The sequence below is a fragment of the Lissotriton helveticus genome, chromosome 5_1 (assembly GCF_964261635.1).
Source record: "Lissotriton helveticus chromosome 5_1, aLisHel1.1, whole genome shotgun sequence".
In the NCBI taxonomy this organism is placed as follows: domain Eukaryota; kingdom Metazoa; phylum Chordata; class Amphibia; order Caudata; family Salamandridae; genus Lissotriton; species Lissotriton helveticus.
In genome coordinates, this window is record NC_136065.1 from 1,031,945,710 (window position 1) to 1,031,968,640 (window position 22,931).

Here is a 22,931-nt window from a genome sequence, read left to right on the forward strand (position 1 = left end):
GGGAGCGTCCAGGAAGCAAGGAGTCCCCTGGGCGCTCCCCAACCCTTTATTGGCCCCTCAGCCCACCCCCCCGACCCAGATGTCGCACAATGACATCCGGGTCGGGGAGGGCGCTGGCCAATCGGTGGCAGGGCGTGCCCCTGAGGACACGCCCCACCACCGAGTGGCTTTGTTAGAGGGGGGCGGTCGCCGCACCGCCATGCGTGCGGGGGGGCCAATGGCCCCCCTTTTCATACTATAAGTAGTATCAGCTAAGCACATAGCCAAATCGAAGCCCTCCGCGCCATGTACACCCCCCCACGCAGTATTCTGGTTTGCGCTAACCTATGCAGGAGCTGGTAAACTCCATGATTCGCTGTGTGGATGGTAACATCTTCCCAGAGCTCTTTCACCAATATGCATTGTGGCATAAATATCCAGCATCATTATGTAACTTGTTTCATTACTCATGCTGGCGCCTAGCTATCAAGGTCCAGTAACCCAGCTGACGTAAACCATATATCAGTAGATATTCACACTGTCCTGACTGAGTACCATACTCTGGTCTTTATTCACCGATCTAGGGTTCCCTGATACAGAGGGGGTTTGTAACCTGTCCTTGAACTACGTAGAAAGGCTGATCTAACTAGAGTCCTTACCCTGGCCGCTGCATCACATGTGGAGTTAAGAATTGTACATCTATACTGACCTATATGCTCTTACCTTCGCCATATTTTGGTCCTCGATATTTTTGACACAATATTATGTCCACACAATATTTCTGTTTCCGATATTCTGACAGTGATCCTCCAGGTAGAGGACTGCCTAAGGTTGTTGTTTGAGGCATGGGGTCACTTGGCAGCTCTGAACACATTTAACATCAGGAACATAACAGTTATGTTCTGTTAGCCCCTTTAAAACCCACTGAGATATTTTACTGCCAGCATGCTATTGCTCAGCATTTCACCCTCAGAATGCCCACCGTGTGATCCTTTATTAGAATTGAGGTGATGTGGAGTTAGGGGTAATTTGGAAGCCCTTCTTTGATACCTACCCCAAGTGAATATGTGAGTGATAAATAGGTCACTGATTGCCATTGACAGTGGCTCAATGCTGCTCTGTTTTCTGTCATTATAGCATAGAAGAGTTTTTTAGCATGATGTTTGTCTGAATTCTTCTGGGATGTGCTAAGTGACTCCAGAAGGCCACCATCCCTGTGTTTTTTGTCCTTCCTTGGGGGTCGCAAATTGCGACCTACCTCATTAATATTCATGAGGTAGGTCATCCTCCTGGACATCTCTGCGGCGTTCGACACCGTCTGCCACCACACCCTAGTGAAGCGCCTCAGCAACATCGGGATCCGAGAGAAAGCACTGGAGTGGATCATCTCGTTCCTCGCCGGAAGAACCCAGAGAGTCCGCCTCCCCCCGTTCAGATCCGAGGCCACCGAAGTCATCTGCGGCGTACTAAAAGGATCTTCCCTCAGCCCAACCCTCTTCAACGTCTACATGAGCCCCCTCGCAGCCATCGCACGCCAACACAACCTAAACATCATCTCCTACGCGGACGACACCCAGCTGATTCTCTCCCTCACCAATGACCCCACCACCGCCAGAGCCAACCTTCACGAAGGGATGAAAGACGTCGCCGACTGGATGAGGAACAGCCGCCTCAAACTAAACTCAGACAAAACGGAAGTCCTCATCCTGGGATCATCACCCTCCGCCTGGGACGACTCCTGGTGGCCCCCGGCCCTGGGCACCGCTCCCAAGCCAACAGACCACGCACGCAACCTGGGCTTCATCCTGGACTCCTCCCTGTCGATGACCAGACAAGTCAACGCCGTCGCATCTTCATGCTTCAACACCCTGCGCATGCTCCGCAAGATCTTCAGATGGATCCCCACTGAAACCAGGAAGACCGTCACCCAGGCACTCGTCACCAGCCGCCTGGACTACGGGAACACCCTCTACGCCGGAACCACAGCCAAACCTCAAAAAAGACTCCAGCGCATCCAGAACGCCTCCGCACGACTCATCCTGGACATCCCACGACACAGCCACATCACCGGACACCTGAGAGACCTGCACTGGCTCCCCGTCAGCAAGAGGATCACGTTCAGACTCCTCACCCACGCACACAAGGCTCTCCACGATCTGGGCCCCAAGTACCTCAACGACCGCATGACCTTCTACACGCCCACCCGCCAGCTACGATCGACCAGCCACGCCCTCGCCACCATACCACGCATCCGCAAAGCCACCGCCGGAGGAAGATCCTTCTCCTACCTGGCAGCCAAGACCTGGAACACCCTCCCCACCCACCTTCGGCGAACCCAGGACCATCTCTCCTTCAGAAGGCAGCTCAAGACCTGGCTGTTCGAGCAGTAGCAGCCCCCCTCCCCCAGCGCCTTGAGACCCTCCCGGGTGAGTAGCGCGCTTTATAAATGCCGTCAGTGATTGATTGATTGATTTGCGATCCACTAGGAATCGCAAAAAGTGTTCAACCCATTTTCATGCATGCCGATTTGCGATTTCCTAATTGCAAATCGCTAGGATTCGCAATTATTAAATCGCAATACGGTTTCTTCATGCATCTGGCCCTATACTTCTAAAGTCTTAAGTAAAAAGTAAAAATAGGGAATTCCGAACTTAATGAAATCTACTTGGTATCACTAAATGTAGCCATCGTTGTTCATTTAATTGCAACAATATTGCTCGCATTATTCTTTTAATTTGAGTAAAGGATGAACTGCATCAAACTGTAATTTCTACACGACATCTGATATGTCTACATCAACAAGGGGTGCCTGCCTTTAGCAGAGAAAGAAAAACCTAAAGTGTCATTGATTTAGATCATATAAATATTTAAATAGTACTGTTACCTATGGGTTTTGTCAGCGACCATATCCACAGTGTCTTCATGTCCTGATATTGAGATTCAAGGCGGTTAATGATGAATGCATCTATTTCATTGCACATAGTTATTTTCTAATTCAAGAATCATTGAACTTTGTTCGTATGGTATAAAATACATTTAAACAACTTTGAAGGCGAACCCTGGAAGTGTTTTTGCCAACCCTTTTCACTTAAATTAGAACCTTATCATCCTGCAGCCTCTTTTGCTAATCCTGTTATCTTCTCGTTGGATAAAGAGATAAAGACAGCAATAAAAACAATGCTACTCTGCACCCAACACTGACATTGTCTTCTGCTCAGGTATGGAAAGGCGCTACGCGTGCGCCAACTTTGGAGAGCAGGGCGTGACAGTGGGCTGCTGGGACACGTACCGCCATGACATTGACTGCCAGTGGGTGGACATCACCGACGTCGATCCAGGGGATTACATCTTCCAAGTAAGTGACTTTGTCTTCCTACTCCTATATCTATGATTTAAATGTATCCTATGAGCAGTACTGCAGGAGAAGGTGCCTCAGGAAAGGGATGAAGAGACTTGCATTGCTGCATTGAGGATTGGCAGAAAGATATTGTGGGAATACCTACCTATAGGAGGACACTTGTTGGGTGTCATCAGATATACGTTTCGCGAACTGCAAACCCTTCTTAATATAACTATGAAGTTCTGAAACACATAAAACTCTAATAATGTGAAAAACGTAAAATAGTGGACAGTCGCTATGAACTGCCCGAATTAGATCAAATGATAGGACAGAAACAGAGGAACTGTAATTGCCATGGAAGGAAAACCGGTAGTGTTTCTGTCTTGGGAAGATTTTTGATTACGCCAAACCCTTGCTATATTTATTGTAAAGGATGTATGCCGGTTACTCGTCTCCTTGACTTCAGGTGACTACGTCGTCCGATCTTAATTAAGCCTCATTTGCCACTGCTCAGGGCATTAACTGTGGTTAATGCACTCTGCAAAATACGCTCACTCTTGTAAATCACCTGCCCTACAATAATGGGCTTGTATTCAACATGTTGATGAACAGGTTTCCACTGAAACTGTCAAGGCACCTCTGTCACGTGGTTTCTCCAGGTTTCATATATGTACTTTTATGATATATATATATATATTTTTTCTTTTCACTGAAAAAAGTAAAGGTTAAAGTAATGTTATAGTCAGGTGTGATAAAAAAGATCTGTATTTGTTTTTAAAAGAAAATAAAACCTTAGAAATTCACTGAAAAAAACAGGTTATAGTAACATTATAGTTAGGTGATGATGTCAGCGGCAACATTAACGTTTTGAACTAAAAAAACAAACAGAAATTCACCAGTTATAGTAAGCAGAGCTAAATATAACTTGAGCCCATGCCATGCCAGGCTTATGACCTCACATGACATCCCTCTTGACATGTTCTGTGAGATAAATGATGACCTCTCAAATGGCATCATTGTTGACATCACAGACGGCATCATCCAATGAGTGTATTAGTTTGTTTTAGATTTCACAATGTGACAGGTAAGTATTATCCATGTTCTCTATCGAATTTTGGACAGTTTCTTTCCTGCTAATGGGTATAATTATTTAGAAAATACTTGTGCTCCTAGTGGGTCATAGGTGTATAGCGGTATTAACCCTACCACTTACTGGTAATCTTTAATTACAGGTAATTTTTATCACCCCAATTCAGAGTCCTCCTCATCCCAGTCCTTACTTGTGGGATGGGACGAGGAGGACGGAGATTAGGGGGTAATGAGTATGTTATGAATGTTTGCGTGCAGGACTAATGCTGTGCAGGTAATAGTTCATGACTTGTGTCCATTATGTTGCTTTTGCTAAATAAGTTTCCAACAAGGTAAATATCCTATGTAGTAGATGCTAAGTATTGTAAGAAGCATTCAGTGTTTTGAGGGAATTGTCTCAGCATGACAATTTCCACGTAGGACAGAAGACTGTGTGCACCAGGTACTTACTGATGTATATGTGCTTGATTAGCTATGAAGGAGAGCTATGTGTCACGTTTTCAGCAGAGAATGAAGGCTTGATTAGTATGACCTATATCCCTTTCAGGCCCTGGGTGTTTACAGTCAGTAGTCTTTCTTTGGAGAAATTTTGTATAGAGTGAACACTTTTCTTAGTAGATACTTTTAATAATCTGTGATGCTTTTATCACGAGAGTTTCGCTGTCTGCAAACAGTGTGGTACAGGGTAAAGTTTGTGCATAGGCTAAACACTGTTTACAGTACTTACTTTTCTACTTATGTCGGCTTCATTTCTCATGAGAGTTTAGCTAACTGTTAAGGGTTTGGTACAGGCTAAAGGCTGTCCATAGTAATGAATTCATTTTGTAACAGAGCTTGAGTGTACGGAGGAATTTTCTTTTCTCAGAATATTCATATATAGATAGAACACAGAGTGCAGTAGGGATTACCTAGCTATGTGTGGTTGATTGTTAACATGAGCTTGGCTACCCCTGCAGCTGACTTGACTGTGGGTGTCTGTACAAGACTCGCAGGCAAGGTACAGCAATCCAGGATTTACAATTACATATATATTCTCATGTGGCGCGGCAGCAGGCCAGGCCTCATAAAAACCCATAAAAATTCTATTTTAAGCTGTACTTAAATCAGAGCAGTTCACAGTTCAGACTTTCAATTTTCGCCCATATACTTTTCAATGACCCTTTTATGGGAGTCCTCTGTTCTTTGGGATTTATGTCTCTCGCACTCTTTGCTCCTGTGCAGGTTGTCGTGAATCCTAAATTTGAAATGGCAGAGTCAGATTTTACTAACAACGTGATGAAGTGCCGCTGTAAATACGACGGCCATCACATCTGGATGCACAGCTGTCACAACGGTAAGGAGAATGTGAGGGGTGAATGGGTGCAACGTATTTTGGTGTCGCTGCAATGAACATCTATCAATTGGGTGCATAGAACCCCCCTATGCAGGTGATAGTAAATAGCCTTAGATGGGTGGATTGAGATGTTCCTGTTCGTTCTGAAGAATGCGCAATTGACAGTTAAACTACAATCCAACTTGAACCCTTGTTTTTGGCTTGCACCAGTTGTTTCCCAAAGTGAAGCAGGTTCCATATCAGGTACTTAACAGTTAAGTATGGATACTTAATATTGATATTGTGAATAGACAGACTCAGTTTGCTATCCCAGTTTGAGAATTGAAAACTCAGCCCTGATCCCTGGGTGGAGATTGCAAAGTCTTGTGTCTGACCACAAGTTGCTTACAAAAAATTCCACTGAGGAGTAAGGAGCTAGGACCGCACTCATGAAAAGGCATATCTTCTGCTTCTGTATGGGGATGTCTGTCTTGTGAGGCAACATTCAAGATGGCGTAGAATGTGCCACAGTTATCAAGCTTCGAGGCACTTTGATAACTGGAGAGGGAGGCATCCGATGCCCCCACATGCACACAGGATGGCTATGAACTTAAAGAAGGGACTTATTCCAAACAGAATTTGATAAAAAAAGTTGATACAAAACTAAGTCCATTCCAGATATTATTGTAAAAATGTGAATAGCGACCACCATTTTAATAGGGTAGTTGGCAGCTTGGGTAACCATGTGATTAGGTTTGAGGATAACTGCACCTGGTGCCACTTGTAGCATGTCAAAAGTCAAGGAGTCCTGCTGAAAAAAGTAAATCACAAGAAGAGGTAAATATATCAAAACAACAGAAGTGATGAACACAAAAATAAAAAAGGTCAAACTACCCAGTTAACTTGTCGAGAACTTTGCCAGGATATGTACTCCCTTTCAATCAAATACTGCTAGTTGCACTCAAACCACCCTGAACTGCTTCAAAGTATTGATCTGGAACTAACTCCCCACTGCCTTGTGCTCCTCCTCGTCTCCTAACAAACTTCCCTAAAACACACCTGCACAAATAAGAAGCAATGGTCCCTGTATTAACAAAGATAAACACTCGTAGGCAGGAAGTCATGTAGCTGGTAATGTAGAAAATAGTAGGAAGATTTATTGTAAAGGGTAAGTTTAGGTTACAGGTACATAAGATGGTAATTACAATGTCCCACCAGGAGCAGCCTCCTTCTGCTAAGCCCACTCGCTCCAACTGATCTCTCAAAGCATACATAAACAATCAATGACACCAGGCTCACGCTCTGAGCAGCAGGGAACTGGTTACCTGGGAGAGGATACATGGCAACAAGTCAAGATACCACAATCCCAGCTTCCATCCTCTCAGCCATGTTCCATGTAAACAGATATATTGTAGGATACATTAATGTATGGAATGTTTACGTCATGAGTCACTTACCACCGCCGTCAACACTATTCTGTTTAAGCTATGTACCAAACTGTTTATTTTTGTGCTATGTACAGCAAAATTTGTTGCTATGTATGATAGTACTTCCAGTAGCGATCATGCTATTATTCTCCCAGATAAATCCATGGGGCTCTCTTTCGTTAACACAGGGGATGCGTGTAGATCAGGATTATGAAGTAGGAGTGCCATAGCATAGACTTTCCACAGCAGTAACCTACCCTGGTGCAGTTCTGGTGCACTAACGGCTGGGACTCAAGACCTCTGGTTTTAATTATGACCAATGGAGCTCTTGGATTCGACACACACATGCTTGAGGCTTTTCTTGACTATTTCGGACGGGTTCCATTCCAAAATTGTGTAAGTGTTACTACTCTCTGAAGACTAAAGTGAAAAGTGTGAAGGACGTATAGTGCTCCCACTCTGGATCGTGAATTCGCCCAACCTTAGTTAGGGGAGGAATTATATGGAACAAAAAGGGAAAAGAGGAAAACTGGAGTGGTAATGTGGAGCAACCTTAAATATCCATTTGCGAAGCTACCAATGGTACTGTGGGTTGCTGTAGTGAGCACGTAGAGTTTATGGGGCACATGCATCAACCTAATTACCGGTCACAAACAGGCCGATTCGCAGATTTGACCCCTTTGCAACCGGTAATTAGCCTTTTGGGATGCATCAAGCCCAAAGCCAATCGTAAAATAGGTAATCACAAAATTTGCGATTACCTATTGCGCGAATGCAGTTAGGGAATCACAATTTGCGATTCCCTAAATACAATGCAAGAAACATTCTCAGAATGCGACTTGGCATTAAGGAATCGCAAATTACTGCCAACTTCAAGTTGATGGTAATTTGCAATTCCTTAGAGAAATGCACAAATTGCATTTTTCTAAGTGCCATTTGGCGCACACACATGCCCTTAGGGCTTGTGTGTGCACTGTGCGCCACGTGTGCACACATGCCAATTTTCAAGGTGCATCAAGGTGGCCTTTTGGCCCCCTGGCACCCTTGAAATTGCATTCGCAATTTGTAACTACCAATTTGGTAATCGCAAATAGCGAATGGTTTCCTATTCATTTCTATGGGCCTCTAGGCCTATAGGAATGAAAAACATGAAAAACATGATTAGAGTTGAACAAACACGCTTTCCCCCTTGCACTTGTTTACAGTCATGCCCTAGAGCAGTGTTTCCCAAACTGGGGTCCGCGGACCCCCAGTGGTCCGTGACACATTCCCAGGGGGTCCTAGGCAACAGTTTTAAAATCACCGAAATGTTTCTTGTATGATTAGCAGCTTCCCAGCAACAATAAAAGTGTCAAGATAATGCCAGTGATTAATGTATCTGCTGGAGCGTGAGGAGAGTTTTGTTCAGTGGCAGCTTTGACTTAACTAATGTAGCACAGAGGGTTAATGTGCCTAGTGCAAAGAACGTGTAACATGCATTTTAAAAAGCAGTATTTTATGTGGATGGGTTTGTGCTTACTGCTTTTGTCACAGAGATTCTTTCGTTACTGTGCACTTCATCTGTGACAAACGTAATGTAGCAGAGGGGCCTATAAACTGTCATCAAATAGCTGCTTGCAAACTGCATGGTACCAGTTAGTAACTTATGTTTTTTCCCAGTTATTCATTATCCTGATGCTGCTAAAAAGATTTATTTGGGTGGAAATAATGTTTTAATTTTAAAGTCAGTGCTAGCCACTTTATGTTCTGAATCCTGAGTTTGTGCTTTTCCAGACCAAACACTCTTTAAACATTTTATATACACACTGATTTACATGTACGATTCAATGTCTCTAAATGTGTGTGATGTAAAGTGCTCTGACATCCTACAATGGTATGAGAGATGCTATAAAACAAATGAAATACATGTGACAGAGGGGCTATTTCTTCAATATAAAATACTAAGGGCCAGATGTACAAACCGTTTTTATATGTGCAAACGGATTCGTGAACCCGTTTGCGCATGCAAACACCTATTGGGCCATGTACAGTGCCTATTTCGCGAGTCGCAATTTGTTTGCAACTCGCTAAATAGGTTTTGCAACTTGCTATTTGGAAGGGGCATTCCCTTCCAAACAGTGATTCTCAAAACCATGTACAAATGTTTTGCGGGCGCAAAACACTCGCAATTACCACCTACTTCAAGTAGATGGTAATGCATTTGCAAATGGGAAGGGGTCCCCAGGGGACCCCTTCCCCTTTGCAAATGCATGCAAAATTATTTTTTAAGGGCAGGCAGAGGTCCCGGGGACCTCTGCCTGCCCTTGAAAAATGAAACAAACGTTTCATTTTTTTTTTTTTAAATGCATGGTAAACGGGCTGCATTTTTTTTAAAACTGCTTTATTTAAAAGCAGTCCCAGACATGGTGGCCTGCAGAGCCCAGCAGGCCACCATACCTGGGAGGGCTGGCATTAATATTAATGAACCTGCCAATTTGCGACCCCAGTGGGAATCCCAAACAGTGTTAAACACACTGTTGTACATTTCATTTTGTGACTCGCAATTTGCCACTCGCAATGTGTCGCCAATTGCGAGGAGCTAAATTAAATGGTCGTACATCTGGCCCCAAAATCCTTAGTACTGTGAGTTTTTATTTTGTGTGCACACGTGTATTTTTTTCGAATTACTGTTTTAATATTTGAAGTTTAACTCATACAAATTGCTTGGGGGTCCCCGGCTTCCAGTGGTGACTCAATGGGGGTCCTCAGGAGTCAAAAGTTTGGGAACCACTGCCCTAGAGGGCTAATATTAGCATCTATCAATCACATATGCATAATATTTTACATAATCATACAGCACCTTATTACAAAAGTGCAAACATGTTAAACCTAAAGTGCATTGGTGCATTTATGCTATTAACTTAAAACGTGAAGCTCAGACAAACTGGAATACTGAAAATGACTCAATTAATTGTCCGTCACTATTGCACACGTTACAATGTAGATTAAAAATAATCTATTACTCTAGCTACAACAATTTTCATAGATTACAATACATGCACTTCCTATAATATGAGCAGTTTTCTCTAATAATTAACCTCCTGAATGATTTTTCACGATCTCCATCCCTACTATTTCTTGGTATGGAGGCTATCACAAAGTATTCCAGTTCTTTATCATTACTGTTGTGTACTTCTTCAAAATGGCGGACTACTGGATAGCTCCTGTCTTTCTTTTTTTATTGCTCTATATGTTGCAGTATTCTTTTGTGTACCTGCAAGATAGTGCTACCCACGTATTGTAGACCACCGGGGTAAATCACATGATCACTCTCACAATGATATTGCCCTCTAATCTTCTGCAGGGTCTTATATAATGTGGACCTGAATTCTCTTTTATTTTCTCCATATCTGCAGGCCTACATTTATTACATTTTCTAAAACCACAATTTCCTCCTAACCAGGTCACTCTATTCCTCTTCTGTTTATGTTAGGAGGAGCACTAGTGTACTTAAATAATATGTGCAATATGTCACCTTGCTATGTGAGCAAAGCTGGTCAGTCAGCCAAAACGTGTTAGGGCAGCACGAGGTAAAAAAAATGCGAGACCTATGGCATTGCAAGCAAACTGCTGCCATTGTCCGGGCTGCTTCGAAAGTGAAAGAGGGCGTGGCCCACCGAATGTAAGCAAAGCACGTCATGCCTAATGAAGGAAAAACTCAATAAATAAATAGTAAATGTACCGTGTAACAACCAAGTAAAGGGGCCAGTAGCTATGGTAGGACACAAATGACGACATGGCCGTACTAAGGAGAGACTAACAAGCCTATTTAGGAATCAGAAGACAGCATTTATGAAGAAGAAAGACACAAGCCAATGAAAAATATGGGCGGGGCTACTCTCCGGAAACAAGCATCCTAGGGGTGGTTTCGGGGTTTCACCCCTGTTCAGCCAGGATAGCTTGAATGCAGTGGCACAGTGAGCCCGGGACCCACGTCTAGGCATACCCGGCGCACTTAGGGCGTGAAAACAAAAGACACACGATTGATGGATGGAATACAGAACAAATCAAAACATTCTCCCCAGTCAAGAGATCTGGGTTAAATCCATCATTCTTTTGCTCACCATGTCACCCCAGTTTAGACCTGGCCATATGCAGATCAGGCTTGATCCTGTGCCTCATAGGAACAGTCCAGCCCAAACTGCCAAGCCAGGTCCTCCCCGGACCAGAAACAAGCATCGTAGGACTGGTTTTGGGGTTTCACCTCTCTTCAGAAAGGATAGCTTGAATCCAGTGGCACAGGGAGCCCGGGACCCACGTCTGGGAATACACGGCGCACTTAGGGCATGAAAGCAAAAGACACACAATTGATGGACGGAATGCAGAACAAATCAAAACATTCTCCCCAGTCAAGAGATTTGGGTTAAATCCATCATTCTTTTGCTCACCATGCCACCCCAGTTTAGACCTGGCCATATGCAAATCAGTCTGGACCCTGTGCCTCATGGGAACAGTCCAGCCCGAACTGCCAAGCCAGGTCCTCCTTGGACTGGAAACAAGCATCCTAGGACCAGTTTCGGGGTTTCACCCCTCCTCAATCAGGATAGCTTGAATCCAGTGGCACAGTGAGCCCAGGAACCATGTCTGGGCATACCCGGCACACTTACTGCGTGAAAGCAAAAGACACGCAATTGATGGACGGAATGCAGAACAAATCAAAACATTCTCCCACAGTCAAGGGTGAGCAGAAGCTGACAGTTCGTAGCCATTAGATCGTTGGTGTACGGTCACTAGTCTTTTTACCTGTGCTCCTCAGAGAGTGTGTATCTGCTTCCCTGTGCAAAATGTGCTTAATCTTTCCCACCCAAACCTATAAGTGTTTGTGGGGGTCAGGGTATTAATCATAAGTGTAGAAAGTATATTACATAATTTTATAGCCTTGTTCCTTTTCTGTCGAGTCCTGTGAGAATACGAGCACTCTAGCACAATATCATGTTGTCCTTGTGACAGTATGCAGTCTCCCTCGTCTGGGAGGATGAGGGTAATGCACATTTGCATCCTGCTATGACGTATCTTGCTTCAGGGTGAAATGCTGTCAACAATTGAGTTGATTGCTTGGAAGTCTCCTCCCAGTGCTCTGCCCAAGTGTAACTTACATCTACCACTTAAATGGTCATCTACAGAGTTTGGAAGTGTTTGTATATTTTAAAATCCCCACTCGGAAAGTTTACACTGTGTCTCTCAAATGCAGACTTCCTTAGACCATTTAGTGTGTCTTCTTCGAGGCTCTACACTCAATTGGCTGGAATTATGATTTCAGAATGTGCCACAGTTTGTGATTGGCTCCTACTTTCTCTTAGTACCTTCCTGATTGGATAGAAATTAAATCCAGAGCCAATGTTCTCTATGCATCAACGCACCTCAAGCAGCAGCTGGGAGATATATTTGACCAAGGCAAGAACATTGTTTTCTCAAAGCTTGAGTCTATGCTTATGACGTATAGAAAACCTGCTCCTGCCCTCTGCCAAAGATTACAAGAGAATGGAACGCCCACAGAGGAGCTACCTTGGCCTAGGAAACAAAAGCAAGGAATACCTTACAACTATGTACTTTGAAGATGACTTTAGAAACTGAGACTACACTGAGCCACAGAAGTATAGAGTTAGCTGGCAGGCTCTAATTCTGATGCCATCTGCATTGCCTGAGGGTTGAGTGTCAAACTTCTGCGCCTATTGTTGACCCTGCCTTTGCTATGCCTGATCATGTGAGAACCAATATCATAACTGCACCAGCGTAGGTGGGTTTGCATGTTCAATGGCATTGTGCAGCATGCATTGGCCACAAGGCAAGGCCTACAGCTGGGTACTGCGCTCAACTCACTGCGTGGGCCCGCTGCAAACAGCCTTAGATTCCAATCAATTTTGTTTTGTTTAACAATTTTTATTGAATTTTCAGGGAGAAAAATATAAACATTATCAAAATAGGTGAACATATTACAAATAAAGTATAACAATCAGTATATAAATGAAGGAAGAAAAAGTAACAAATGAGAGGGAGAAAAAGAAACAGAGAAGAGACATAAGAAGAAGAGATATATGAATAAAAATAAAAATAGTAGAACAGTAAGAAGAAATAACTTAAAGCACAGGTGCATGTGTAGAAAGATAAGATGTAAAAGGTAGCTAAAGAAGATCACATTTAATTTTCTGAGAATTCTGTGTTCGTCACAAACATAGGGGTCGATTAGGATGGCGGACGGATTGTCCCCGCCGGGCTGGCAGTAGCCACCGCCGGCCCAGCGGGGGCAATCCGTCCGCCATCCTCACAGAAATGACCCCCCGCCACATTAGGATGGCTGGGGGGTCCGCGGCGGACGGGAAGACCGTCCGCCGCTTTTTCGCCGCTGTTGCCTTGCGACTGTGGCGTAACAGGGCTAATATGGTGGCGGTGTCTATAAGACACCGCCAGCCATATTAGGATGTGCTTTGGGGAATGCCGCCACGGAGAGTCATACGGTCTTTGCTTTGGGGGCCCGTTGTGGGCCCCCATGGTGAAGGGGGGTGGGGGGTGCACATGGGGGTACCTATGGTACCCCCCTGCGTTTCAAAGTACAACATGGCAGGCACCGCACGGTGCCTGTCATGCTGTGCTTTGAAATGCACAACATGCATTTTTGGCATTGCGGCAGACGGTGCTTTCAGCACTGCCCGCCGCAATGCGAAAAATGCGGGATGCACCCTCCACTGTGGCGGGTGCATCCTAATTCGAGGCATGGGACCTCTGCCCTTATGGCGGACGGTCCCTGCCCACGACAGGATGGCGGCCGGACAAAGTCCGTCCGCCATCCTAATGACCCCCATAGTTCCACCAAATTAATGAGGATAACTTAGAGTTATCTTTCCAACATGACAAAATAACTTTGAAAGCTAAAGCAATAAATAAAACAGCAAGAAATATGAGTAGAATCATCCAAATCAGGTGAAGATTAACCTAGAAAATCATTTGGCAACAATAACGGAATATTGCAATGAACAATTTTCATGCATTTATACCAAATAGATTGCCAAAACGTAAAGACATTAGAACAATCATAAAATTGATGAATTAAGGTGCCAGTGGATTCAGAACACTAGGGCGAGAAGGTAGGTGAAAACTTGGATATACAAACAGGAGTAATAACAGCTCTATTGTAAATAAAATAGAGAGATTGAGTTATATGAGCGGCAATAGAAATTTTAAATAACTCAGACCACAATTTATCCCAAGCAGAAACAGGAAGTGATAAAGATAAGTCTGTTTCCCAGGTTAGTTCTGTAAGAGATTTACGTCGTTCAGGAACAGGCGATAACAATATCTTATAAATGTGAGCAGCTTTAAGTTTATGTTCTTGAGAGATACAATATAACGGTGTAAGTGGAATAAGTGAGGGAGAAATAGAAGGGAAATTATGAGAGGTTAAGTATGATTGTATAGCTGTTGAAATTAAATGGTATTCATGTAGAAATGTGTCAGGTAATTGATATCGCAATTGTAACTCAGGGAAGGGAATGACAGAATTTTTGTGAATCATTTGATGAATAAAAATAATTCCCTTTTCCTTCTAATGTTTGTAATAAAATGATTTATGTTTATATTTAAGAAATGTATTAGTCGAGATAGTAGAGGATAAAAAACATTGAAGAGGATCTAGAACATCAGAGAATATATTATATATAAATGTTAAGAATATTTTAAAATAGTATTATCTGATATGAAAGTACAATTGGACATGTATATTATTTAATACGGAGCATTCAAAAACAATCCAGCGAGGAATAGGGATATCAGCAAAATCAAAAATTAGGGCAAAAAATTGTCAGATCAAAAATGCCGAAGGATAAGATTTAAAATCAGGAAAACGAATACCGCCTTCTGCTTTGGGGCGTTTAAGTTTCAGAAGATCAATGCAGGGGTGTTTGTTATTCCATAAAAACTTTGTACAGATTGAGTACGAAATGGGGATCCAAAAAGGTAACATAGACAGAGTATAGAAGACATGAGGCACAATCATCATTTTAATAGTATCTATTCTATCCCACCATGACAAATGAAGAGGGGACCAGGAAAGTAGGAGATACTATTTTGGTAGTTAGTGCATTAAACGTATATCTAATTGTGGTAGACAAGGTAGCAGATCAAGATATCGTCAGCGTATGCTTGCTGACATTGTGGTTTCTATGGAATTATGTGTAAAGCCAGAAATAAGTGTATTAACACGAATACGTTCAAGGAAGGGTTCAAGACATTAAACAAATAACAAGAGTGGAAGAGGGCAACCCTTACGTGTACCCCTAGATAAAGAAAACATTTTTCAGAAATTAATATTTACAAAAATACTAGCACGGGTGAAAGAATATAACAATTTAACATAAGAAATGAAAGTCGGACCAAAACTAAACCATTGAAGTGTTTTGAACATAAATTGCCAATTAATTTGATCAAAAGCCTTTTCATCATCTAAGGACAATGCTACAAGTGGAGACTTAGATTTTTGTCCTGAAGGAAATAACATTAGCAAACATACGAGCATTATCCGCAGCCAATCTACCCTTAACAAAACCAGCTTGATCAGTTTTGACCAAAAATGAGATAATAGTCTCAAGTCGAGGGGCAAGGATTTTAGCAAATATCTTACAATCATAGTTAATTAATGATAAGGGACAATAGTTTTTACAAAGGGAATGATCTTTAGCAGGCTTGGGAATAAGAACAATCAAGGCTTACATAAAAGAACCAGAAGCTTTTGATTCAACAAGTAATTAGTTAAAAATAGCCAGAAGCTTGGGAGCAAAAATAGAGGGAAAAGTAGAAACAAATTCAACAGAAAGGCCATCAGGACCTGGCGCCTTTGATTTGTTTTTAAAGATTTATTGGCTTCAGTTATCTCTTGAAGAGTAACTTATTTTTCTAGTATTTCAAATTCATCAGTTTGAGAAGAGGGTTTAGGAAGAACTGAGAAAGGTGTGCAAATTTTGATTAGAGGGATTCGTATCATCAGAATAAAGTGATTGGTAATAATCATGACATGCAGGAGCAATATCCTCATTAGTTGTAGATTAATTTAAAATGGTTCCAATATTTTTAAGTTCAGATCTAATTTTTAAGTAATTAGCCAGCATCTTACCAGCTTTATTTTGGCCCCCGTGATATTTAGATAGAATTTTAAGAGGGACATTGCAAGCATCAACTGTAGCGAGTTTGTTAAGAGCAGATTTGGTCTTAATCAATTCATGAAGGGAAGAGGGAGACTTAGAAGTAAAATAAGTATGTTCCAACAGTGTGAGTTGTTGTAGTAAAGCTGTATGTTTGGTCTTTGCAATTTTCTTCTTTTTTGCTGAATATGAAATAGCAAAGGCACGGAAAGAGGCCTTAAAAGCATCCCATTTATTAGGAATAGAGGTGTCTGAGGGATTATTGAGAATAAAAAATTAATTAATAAAAGCAGTGGCTTCAGTAATAAAAATGGTATCTGATAACAAAAAATTATTACGTTTCCAGCGACCAAATTTTGGAGAACTTAACAGAAAGGACAGGAGTATGATCAGAAATAAAAATAGTTTCAATCTCTGAGGATTGAATAGATGGAAGTAAGGATTTACTTACCAAAATATAGTCAAGTCTGGAACGAGTTTGATGAACATTGGAAAAAAAAGTAAATTCAAGGGAATCAGGGCTACTGGTCTTCCAAACGTCATATAATGAACGAGAGGCAATGGCAGATTGAAATGATTTGTGGGATTTGTCTGGGTTAAATTATCACTTGGATTGCCTATCAGAGAAGGGATCTATCCATTGGTTAAAGTCATCAGCAACATTAATATTCGGACTGTCAATGGAGGAAAATAGAATCTTAATACTATTACAAAATTCCGGATCTGGTTTGACTGGGCCATATATATTCAATAAAACTAGTTCTTTATTTTGTATAGCAACCTTAGCCATTACCCTTCATCCATCAGTATCACTTTGTGTAGATACAATTTGTACAAGCAATGACTTATGAAACAATATAGCAACACCCCCTTTCTTATTAGATGCAGGAGAATAAACAACTTGACCCACCCATTGTCTTTTTAATTTAAGCGCTTCTCCTTCATTACAATGCGTTTCTTGAATTAAGGAAACCAGAGAATTTAATTTTGATAAATGAGAAAGTACCTTTTGTCTTTTGACGGTGTGTCCAAGACTACAAACATTCCACGTAACAACATTACACATATTGGAGGGATGCAGGGGTAATACATGAATGGAGATGATACACTTCAGGGAAACAGCTAGAAGGAGAAAAACACCACATGTGAGATGAAGAAAAATACTAATTATATAACAATACAATCATGGACACATGCAACATGTAGGACATCATCAAGCAACAAAACAAAACAAAATGTAAAAAGCCAGACTAACAAACATAAAAAAAATAAAAAAGGGATAGGAAAAAGGAAAGGAAAAGGAAAAAGAATTAGAGAGAAGAGAAGATAGATCAAGGAAAGAGATCCAGATCAAAGAGGGGAAAGCAGTGAATGAAGCAAGGGGCGTAACAGCACCAACGACAGAGAGGAAAATATAAAGAAATAGAATTAGGAGCAACCATAAAGAATTAGATAAAGAAAAAAGGTAGGAAACTTAGAGACGGTGCGGAGAACCATCAGCAGAATTCATTGAGAGACTTTGGAGAAAAGACTTCAATTTAGGAGGGTTATCAAAAGACCGTGTGAAGCCCTCATGAGTAATTTTATACAGGCATGGATGAAGAATACCATAACGAATATGCAATTGTCTCATCTGAGGACGAAGAGCCAAAATTTATTTTCTTCTTACATTGGTGGTATTGAAGAGATCCTGCGCAAGATAGACGGTGTGACCAGACCAGATGAGGCGACGTTTCGCTTTAGCTGCTGAAAGAACACGCATGAGATCAGTAAATTCCAGAAACAGCATTATGATTCCTCTGGGTCTGGAAGCATTTAATTGAAAACTTCCAAGGCGATGTACACGTTGGATACTTAGTGGAGGTTCTGTAGGAAGATCCAAAAGTTCTGACAAAAATCTCTTTAGGAAAAGAAGAATGTCAGGACCCTCAAGATTTTTTGGTAATCCATAAAGACGTAGGTTATTAAGTCTATTACGATTTTCAAGATCCTCAGTGTGAAGCTTGAGACGGTGGATTTTCTGCTCCAAAATGGGGATCTTGGTAGATACATAGTGTAAATCACTAATACGTTGCACCATATCAAGAACCTTAGCTTCCATTCTAATCCACCTGTCTTCTATTTGCTGGAGTTTCTCGTTAGTTGTGGACATAAAGGATTTAAATCCCCTCACCTCATCTAAAATTATATCAAGGACAGGATTCTGAGATGATAAGATGGGAGTGGGGGGATCATTCTTAGCTCTTTTGGGCTTAGTACCTGAAGACGAGGCTCTGACAGGAAGCGGAACTTCACTAGCCATTGTGAAATGTCGAGAATGATGAGAAGTAACTTTTAACAGAGGTTTCAATCTGTCCATAAGCTTAATAAGAACACAGCATAAGTGTACGATGGTCCAAAATAGGATGTCATTAATCAGAGAAAAATATGTCACCCTTCGTCTGCACTCTGAGAGAAGAAATAAGGTATACAGTCAATATCCATAAAGAAAGGCAATGCAGATGGATAATAAAAAATGAGTGTGAGGTATCTTCATGAGAAGAAAAAAAAATAGTGAAGAAGGAACGATCAAAAAGACATAAAATGCCTCAGACTCGTTGAAATAAGCAAGAAAAACAACGTTGCCGTACGTCTAGAAGACAAAACGCCGGTTTATCCCAGAGTCTAGAAGGTGTGACAAGTGTAAAAGGGTAGCAACTTGCGTTTTATAAGAAAAGGAGACAGAGTGAATCTTAATATATTAACTGATACTGTTGCTTAAAAAACCTAATGCAATGAAAACAAGCATTTACAATGCAATGGTCTCGGCATTATTAAAGGTAGAGTTATTGGCATTGCTCATTATTATTTTTTTAAAATCATAAATAAATGGCATTGTAATTTACAATGCCAATAGCTTAATCGTTAAATAAATGGCATTGTCATTTAAAATGCCAGTAGCTTAATCGCTCGCAAATGCATGACCTATTGCATTTACACCCACACAGAGCCACATACACAAAGCCACCCACACACACATAAAGCCACCCACACAGAGCCACCTACACAGAGCGAGCCACACACACACACAGAGCCACACACACAGAGCCAAACACACAGAGCCACACACACAGAGCCACACACACAGAGCCACACACACACACACAGCCACACACACACAAACAGAGCCACACACACACACACAGAGCCACACACACAAACACACAGAGCCACACACACACAGAGCCACACACACACACAGAGCCACACACACACACAGAGCCACACACACAGACAGAGCCACACACACAGACAGAGCCACACACACAGACAGAGCCACACACACAGACAGAGCCACACACACAGACAGAGCCACACACAGACAGAGCCACCCACAGACAGAGCCACACACAGACAGAGCCACACACAGACAGAGCCACTAATGATCCAAGCTTCTGCTAACTAAAGCCATAATGCCATCACTGATAGATATATGTAATGACCATATGGCTAGGCCCTCCTCATTAAGCCTCGAGTCTCACCCATCAAGTATGAAATCAAGGCAGTGTTCCTGAGTTAAAGTATAGCCCATCTCCCCCTTGGAAATACATACACATGGTAGCCGCTCAGGCAAGAGACATTATACCGCCACAATTCATCAAAGACTAGAAAATCCAGGCATCAAGCAAAACAAAGCAACATGTTCCCTAAGTAGGCTTACCGGTATAAGACTGTCAGCAGGTCTGCAAGAGCCAAGACATCACGGCAGGAAGGATGGGGACGAATAGCTTCACCGGGCCAGTTTAAATACTCCCGGCTGATGACACAGCCAGGGGGCAGGGGAGCAAGCACAGCCAGGGCGCAGGGGAGAAAGCACAGCCAGGGGGCAGGGGAGAAAGCACAGCCAGGGGGCAGGGGAGCAAGCACAGCCAGGGGGCAGGAGAGCAAGCACAGGCGGGGGGCAGGGGAGCAAGCACAGCCAGGGGAGCAAGCACATCCAGGGGACAGGAGAGCAAGCACAGCCAGGGGGCAGGAGAGCAAGCACAGCCAGGGGGCAGGGGAGCAAGCACAGCCAGGGGGCAGGGGAGCAAGCACAGCCAGGGGGCAGGGGAGCAAGCACAGCCAGGGGGCAGGGGAGCAAGTACAGCCAGGGGGCAGGAGAGCAAGCACAGCCAGGGGGCAGGAGAGCAAGCACAGCCAGGGGGCAGGAGAGCAAGCACAGCCAGGGGGCAGGAGAGCAAGCACAGCCAGGGTGGTGCAAGCTGTAGTGGGCTCCTGAGGAGAGCCCTAGCACTCATTATTTTACAAATTAAGCACTGCTCCCAGTTCCAGCTGCTTTTGGTCCAGTGCCAAGCCGAGTTAAGAGTATGGCTTGATGTTTTTTCAGGAGCTATGAAAGGTATTGTAGAACCAGGAAGAGTACACGGCAGAGGACCTAGTCACAAATTGCAAGGTACCCTAAGCCTTCATCCGTGACCAGGTGAGTCGGCTGTGGTGTGAACAGTGTGTTTTACATTCTCACCGTCACTCCTAAACTCGACCGTGGTTCTTCATTGTTGGAAACCGGATCGGGAGTCAATGGAAAGTTAAGGAGAACATTAACTTTTCAAGGGAATAAAATTAAAAATGTAGCTGCTGTGGGTGTAATTCCGACTTTTTCTCCCTACTGCGAGTTACTACTTTTGTAAAACTTGCATCAGGGCATATATTTACGAAAGGTGGAATTTATCACACTGCCATCTTGTCAAACGTTCAAATTGACGGTGGAAATGAATATTATGCACAGAATTTGCAACTTTCAAACCCAGCCTGACTGCTGGAATTTGCGTTCACAATTTTCAATGCAGCCCAAAGATTTGTCGAGTTGCGTGGCAAGCAGTGTCTCGCAGCGTGGAGGCACAGCTGTGTACTGCTAGCTATTTAATCTGGGATTTGGAAGAAAATAACAAACCACGCCAAGACATAGAAACAGCGCTTGAACTACGACAAACAATGTGCTTTCTTACACATCACTTTTCAAAGTCCACAGAATCTGGTGTGATGTGCTCCCAAAAGCTGCAACACACATCTGTTGGACAACACACGAACTTAGCACGCTGGTTGGTCGGTGAGCCTGCATTTCGCTTTTCGCTTTTCCTGCCTCCCATGAACTTTCACCTGAACTTTGCCCTGTCCTGCCCAAAGCTCCTTATCTTCCCATCAGTGCACCTCTCCCCCTCTATGAACATTTCAGAGTAAAAGTCACATAGCACCGAGAAGAAACAGAGGAGCGCACTTACAAAAGCTGGCCCCTTCTGGACATACCAGAAATAAATAAACAAGCACTCCTTCTGTTGTGGAGTGGGGGGGCAGCATCTCTCCACACAGAAAATGACGGACATTCCTACATGGAGAGTGAGAGCAGGCAGTGTCCGGAGGGGAGGGTGGGGGTCTCTGCTCCTCACCGACAGCGCGATGAGTCCACCCGGGCCATGCACAAACCCCTCACCCGGGGCCCGGCACCCACCGGGGTCTCCTGACAGGGGCAGACACCGCCTCAGAGAGGCACACGCAACTCCCCGCCTCCAAGACAGCTAACAGACCCGGCCCTCCCCGGGGAGTGGCACCCGGTGCGTGAAGGGCACCGGACTGCCCCTCCAGGAGAGCTCCCACCCTGGACCCCCGGTGCCCCTGACTGAGGCAGGCCCCTGGGGCGGTGGGACGCCCGCGGCGCCCACCTCGAGGCAAACAACGGTTCAAAGAGAGCGAGTGCAGCTCCCCTCCCTCCCCCCCACGAGGACACCATCACCCATCAGACTAGGCAAGGGCCCCTGAGAAATACAAACACATCCGGGGGTAGGGGGGGAGGGCAGCTGGGCTTCTCCGAGGAGCATGGCACCAAGAGACCCTCAACGGACGGACGGACATACTGACAACACTGACTGTCACCGGGAGCACACGCAGCTCCCCCCAAGAGAAGACCCCTCACAGACAGCAGGAGGATGAGGGAGGAGAGACAGTCCCTCGCTGAGAGGATAGTCTGAGGAGGGAGGGGGCAGAGTCAACTCCCCACCAGGGAAAGACAAACAACCCTTCAGAGCACAGGACCTGGCCCTCTCCAGGCAAGGGGCGCACAGTGAGTCCCTCACCCAGCAGAGTACAAAGCGCCTCAGAGGCAGCATGGCACCAACGGCCCCTCAGCAGACAGGGGTGTCCTTGACTGATAGATACAGCACTCTCAAAGACAGGGGGAGTAGGGGCAGCCCCCAGCAATAACCGGCAATGTTCGACCATGAGAGCAAGAGTGGGCCCTCACTGAAGAGACAGCCTCGGATGCAGCAACAAACACATGCCAGCACGCTGGGGACACCATGCATCCCTCCTCACACACACATGCATCCCTCCCCACACACATGCACAGACAACCCTTCACGTCACTCCCTGCAGCCTTCGCTCCCCCGGCCAAGTGCCCCGGTCTACATCACGGACAGATGCCACCCCGTACCCACCAACGAACTCTTACCTCAGGGCCGGTGGCAGCTCCAGGGCCGGAGACACCTGCAGGGGGAAAGAGAGACATTAGAGGGTGGGGAGTGAGAAGGACCGAAGCCCCTCAGGATAGATGGAGAGTGGAACGAGAAGGGGTCTTAAGTAGA

At 44.0% G+C, this 22,931-nt stretch overlaps 1 protein-coding gene across 1 annotated transcript in view; it reads left to right on the forward strand.

Annotated features, from left to right (window-relative positions):
• LOXL4 (lysyl oxidase like 4) overlaps window positions 1-22,931 on the forward strand; it is a 231,339-nt gene that overhangs the window by 204,352 nt on the left and 4,056 nt on the right. Inside the window, exons 13-14 of the mRNA XM_078643561.1 lie at window positions 3,198-3,334; window positions 5,630-5,741. Of these exons, the coding sequence (XP_078499687.1) occupies window positions 3,198-3,334; window positions 5,630-5,741 (249 nt within the window). The remainder of the gene's footprint in view (window positions 1-3,197; window positions 3,335-5,629; window positions 5,742-22,931) is intronic.